Here is a 5,623-nt window from a genome sequence, read left to right on the forward strand (position 1 = left end):
TGACAAATTTTAACCCGAATTACGTTCAATGATGTACCCCTCCCATGTAATGGCAGATACTCTTATGTATGTCTATGCATCCCATCATTCATCCATGCACCATCTTAGTAGTCCCAAAAATATCAAAGTCTAGTTTATATGAAAATTTGAATATTTTGTACCATCATTGTCATTGTCATTACCATCATTATCAATTTATCATAGAGGGCGGCCCTGATGACTTCAGAATGGGGAAAATTTTGCATGCCACACCAATGATAGTGTGGAAACTAGTATCATTCACATGATTAGAGCACGAGTAAGAGAAAAAAAAGTACCTTATGTGAAAGAAAATTAGTACTTTGACGTCGTGGGAAACTTTTTCCTTTTCATCATAGTTTTCATTTAAAGAGACATCCAACAAAATTATAACAATGTGGACAAAATTATATTGGCCCACTTGAGGGCATGATATGCACAAAACCTCTGAAAATGGACTAAAAAGCCTTCCCTAGTAGAAAGAAAAGGAGAGATGGAGGAAAAGAGAATGATCTTATAAAAAGATTATCATTGTTGGCATACATTAAACTGTCATTAATCTGAGATTATCAAAAGTTTCTTTATAATCGACGATCAAAAACATATTAAACGCGCATTAGCATAAGTAGCAATGTACATTATCCAAGGATTGAGAAGGAGCTTCCATGTTGAGCTCAGTGAATAACCACTCTCAAGTCCCTATAAAAGATAAATTTGCAAACTCTGCAACACTTTCTTCACAACATTGTGGGTCTCCGGGGAAGGACACGGCAAGCCAACGGTTTTGTCATTTCAAGGGAGAGACGGAGGCACTCGGAGAGATCGACGGATTGGGCTGGAAGCCAGGTGAAATTTTGGAGAAGGCAAGCCAGCCACAAATGAACAGTGGCCAAACCAAGGGCCTTACCGGGGCACACCCGACGGCCCGACCCAAATGGCGCAAGCCTTAAGTCTGAGCCCATGATACTGATATCTTCCTCCATGAACCGTTCTGGTCTAAAGGCCCATGGGTCTTTCCAAATGGATCTATCGTGGGTAATAGCCCACATATTCACCATTGCTGTTGTGCCTGCAGGGACAAAGAACTTGCCTACGTGGACATCATGAGTGGCAAGGCGGGCCCATGAGAGAAGTGGGCCCGGAGGATGTAATCTGAGGACTTCCTTAACTATGGCTTGAAGGTAAGGAAGATTGGGAATGTCCAAGTCTCTCACGTGCCGGTGTCCGTTGGTGCACGTGCACCTATGTATTTCTTCTTGGGCTTTGGCTTGAATGTCTGGATGCAATGCCATTCTTGCCATGATCCACTCAAGAAGGATGGCAACCACATCTGTTCCCCTAAATATCATCTCCTGTAAGTAATGGGAGAGAGAGAATTAGTGTGAATATACATGTATGACCTTTACAAGTAAAGATACCTAGAGATGTCAATTTTGCCAGGGAAAGACTTTATGAGAAGGAGAGAGATAGACACATATGTTAGCGTATCCTACCCTCAACTATAAGGGAAAGAGGTCCTAGAGCTGGCTACATACCCCCCACACATATTCTCTCTCTCTCTCTCTCTCCTCATGAAACTCCCTTTCCTCTCCACCCCTATTGATGAACTCACCATGCATGTGCCCTCCTCACCCCGCTAGCTTGAACACTTTCCTATAATATCGCTGTCAGGCTGCATGGATCCTGTACTAGCATGAGGTATCCATCAGGGGTGGGATTTTTCATTTCACGAGGGAGTGGGGTGTTCTTTTCGCACTTCATGTGTCTAGACATAGACGCCACGCAGCTTGACAACCTTCTTTTTCCCATATACAATATAGGCAATCCATTGACTTAAGTCTTTCCTCATTTGATGGATAAGGGTAAAGAGTTTATTCTGTTTAGCTTAGGTGGGTAGGATACAGGTAAGAGATTTTTGCTGTTTAGATTCTAAACGGGAGGGGAGGAGGATTTGGGTCCTCTGTAGTGCGACACAATGTATAGCGCACCATCGGACGGCCCAAAGTACTTGGGCATGCAGCCCAACACACAAGTGGGGTGTTGGGCTGCGTGCCCAAACACTGTGGGCCATGGGATATGCGCTACACTTTGTGTCGTACTATTGAGGAGCCCAATGCAAGAGGAGGATAAGAATAAATCCATTAGGTATCCTACCATAGCCATTGACAACCAAAAGATACAATAAAGGTCCATTACAAGAGAAAAAAAACAAAAATACAATAAGGGGTACCACAAAGAAATTCGAATTAGATAAAATTTCCTCCATCAAGGTCTATAAGAAAAGGGTATAAATTGCATTGTCCAAAATTATTAGTGGTTTAGATTCCTCACACTTGGATAGGCAAGCAATACTAATGGTTGGTGCAAAGGGAAAAGATTTTGGTTTTAGTCAAAAATTCATTATATCGGATGGCTAGGGTTTAAAGTTTGAGACTCTTGGAGAGTTGGAGGGCCATTTTTGAGTCCCATCCCATTTAATATGGTAGCTGGTGAGATATCAAATCATCTCTTTCCCATATAAATATAACTATTCAAGTAGAGTAAAACAAAATCAAACGTAATCAAGGTAACATAAACAATCTAATATTCGAAGTTCAAAGTATCAAAATCTTAAGAAAAATACATAACAGAAGATGGTAGGATTCTTTTCAAATCAACATTTTTCATTTGGTGGACTGACTTACTTTTGTTTGGGTATGGAAATTGGAAACTCAAAACAGAAGCTGGTGACCAAGGTTTTAGTCATCAGTATCGGGACCCATATCAGTTTCGGTTGAATTCGATACTCATATCGATACATATCGATTGAACCAGGTTGTATCGACGTGATTCGAGATTAAAAAAAAACCCATTTTTTGAGCGAATTAACTGATCCATATTGAAATTGTGTCAATATCAAGTTCCGACGATATCGATACATATCAGTCAATACCGATATAGTCAATACCGATATATGGAATAATGCTGCTGACTGAAGAATGAACTATGAATGCACCCAACGGGGTGTGATTGGTAACCAAAAGAATAAGGTTTTTATTTAAAAGCATAAGCATAAGCATGCTTATCGAGTTAAAATTAGGTTTTAAATAAGGGATTTTCTTATTGACGGATAAATAGTTTATATTTTACTTTTTTTGATTTTTTATTATAACATACTTTTTTTTCAATGACTCACAAAAATATGAGAACAAAGACATTGACAATTTCTGAGAATGATATAATGATAAATCATTTTAAAAATATTTTTAAAATTATTTTTTACTCTTAAATTAAAAAAATTTTAAAAATAAAATAATAGCTTCAAGTTCTAATACGTATAGAGATTCATGCATATCCTTAGGCCCTTACCTAACTAAGAGTTGTGAGGTTGTGATAGGATAATACGGATTTCTTCGAAAGAAATCATGGTCTCTCTATGGGTATAAAAATAAATGTTGGGGGAAATTCGATCTTCTTGTATCGCCCACTCCGAGGAGAGGGAGAAAAGGGTTTGTTTTAGAATTGCCACGTAGATAAGGGTATAGGATCTACAAATGTCCTCCCCCTCTCCCTTCGGAAAGATAAATATAACTCAAATGGATAATGCTTTGGTATGCACAAATATCAGGAAAGTCCTGTAAGATGATAAAATTCAATGTCTACACAATCTAACCATGGATTTAGGTATCAAAATCGTACGATCAGCAATATTGGCCATTACATATTGGTATCGACATTGACCTATACCAACCTATACGTATCGACAATACAGTAAAAAAATGACTTTTTTTTTTTTGGTATTAAAATTGATTCAATACGATCAATCTGTATCAATATTGATATCGGTGGTGACCAATATCGATGGCGCCAATACCATGAACTAAAACCTTGGCCAATTGGCCCAACATACCCTCATGAGCCGGTGCCCCAATCGACACAGGTCTAACCACTATTGTTTGGATTTGGTTCCTCTCCTACAAGCACCCCTTACTGTGAGGCCCAATGAGGTATCCAATGGCGGGGCTGTGTGCCTGGCACCATCTCGGCACACAAACAAGCCCCCTGATTGGATGCCTCACTGGGCACTCACTGGGCGGGGGTTCTCGCTGGAGAGGAGCCCGATCCCTATTTTTCAATTGGGTGCTTGCTTTTTCACGTGTTCCCCAACTGCCCAAATGGAGGGCTCGTGGGATACATCAAGCTAACCTAAGCTAAGCTGTACTGATATTGAGAGGGAGAGAGGGAGAGAGAAGTCCATATATGTAATTTACTTACCCACAGAACAGCCACCATGTCTGAATCACTCAACTGGTCTTCGTTTGGTAAAGTGAGTAAAACACTGAGAAAATCATCTCTTCCCCTGTACTCTCCTTCTTCCTTTCTCCTCTCTTCTATCACCTGAAGCAAAAGACCATTAACCTTAATGGCCAACTTATGACACCTTCTTCTCACTCCATAGAAATCCAGAAACCCTAAAGGAAAATAATCCTCCCAATTAAATTTCTCAATTAACTCATAACCTTCCTCCACCATTAAACTTAATTCCTCCTTCCTCTCTAACCCTAAAAACCTCCCAAACAAACTCTCCACCACATTATCTAAAGAACCTTTCTGAACTATTCCTCTAACCTCCACAAACCCTCTCCACTCCATCTCTTTCCGTACTCTCTCCAACATTTCATCTCCAATTCTCTGTCGAAGACCCTCGAGAGCCGAAATTCTCCGAGGAGAGAACATGTGATTCGCTGCAATTCGTCTCAGATTTCTCCAGTATTCCCCGGAAGGTGCGAATCCAATGGCTCTTTCGAACATCAGTAACCGTGAGGATTCCTTAGTTGGACGATCAGAGAAAGCAGAACCACTGAGGATCTCCTTCGCAGTATCAGGATGACTGCTGATGATGACACGTGTTGGACCCATACTGAAAGCCATAAGACGAGTTGCACCGAGTGAAGCCGATAACTCGGCGAGTTTACGGTGACTGAGATGACCCATTGCAGGAATGATACCAAGTAATGGCCAACCAAATGGACCAGGGAGGGTTGGGAAGGAGGAATACTTGTGTTGGTTTCGCCAGGCAAAGCCACCAGGGATAAGCCAATAGTTGAGGAAGAAAGGGAATAGAGAGAAGAGAAGAAGAAGAAGTAGAAGAGGCCATGGATAGTGGTGTGTTTGGGTAATAGCACTAAAACAGAGGATGGAGAAACAGAGATTGGTTAAGAAGCTTATTTTCATCCTTTCCTCTTTTTAAGAGAGAGGAGAAAGAAAGAGATTAGAAGCTTTTCTTCACAGGACTGCCAATAGAAATGTCTAGAGAGAGAGAGAAATAGGGGTTGGCCGATGGGAGGGTGGCATGTATGGCTGTTTGAATATATAGAGCCTTTGAAACGTTTATTTTTATTATTATTATTTTTTTGGCTGGACCACCAACCCTAAAAAAAAAAAAATTGGAATAATCACTCAAAAGGCGTTGGAGGCCATTCCCACACCATAGGCAGATTATATATATAACCACTAGGGGGATGATTTGGTCATGGATCATCAAGCAGTGGAGGACACATGTCCTATTTGCTTCAAAAGGTACCCTTTTTTGGAAGTACCTAGATGGTTGGGGATGAGATATGTG

At 40.6% G+C, this 5,623-nt stretch overlaps 1 protein-coding gene across 1 annotated transcript; it reads right to left on the minus strand.

Annotated features, from left to right (window-relative positions):
- Positions 1 to 737: 737 nt before the first annotated feature.
- Positions 738 to 5,339, minus strand: LOC122670810 (cytochrome P450 78A5-like). Its single transcript, XM_043867803.1, has 2 exons — positions 4,273 to 5,339; positions 738 to 1,370 (listed from the first exon to the last, which is right to left on the minus strand). The coding sequence occupies exons 1-2, from the start codon at positions 5,230 to 5,232 to the stop codon at positions 756 to 758; spliced, it is 1,575 nt and encodes a 524-aa protein (XP_043723738.1). The 5' UTR covers positions 5,233 to 5,339; the 3' UTR covers positions 738 to 755.
- Between the last annotated feature and the right edge of the window lie 284 nt (positions 5,340 to 5,623).

The sequence above is a fragment of the Telopea speciosissima genome, chromosome 8, assembly GCF_018873765.1.
Source record: "Telopea speciosissima isolate NSW1024214 ecotype Mountain lineage chromosome 8, Tspe_v1, whole genome shotgun sequence".
NCBI classification, from domain to species: domain Eukaryota; kingdom Viridiplantae; phylum Streptophyta; class Magnoliopsida; order Proteales; family Proteaceae; genus Telopea; species Telopea speciosissima.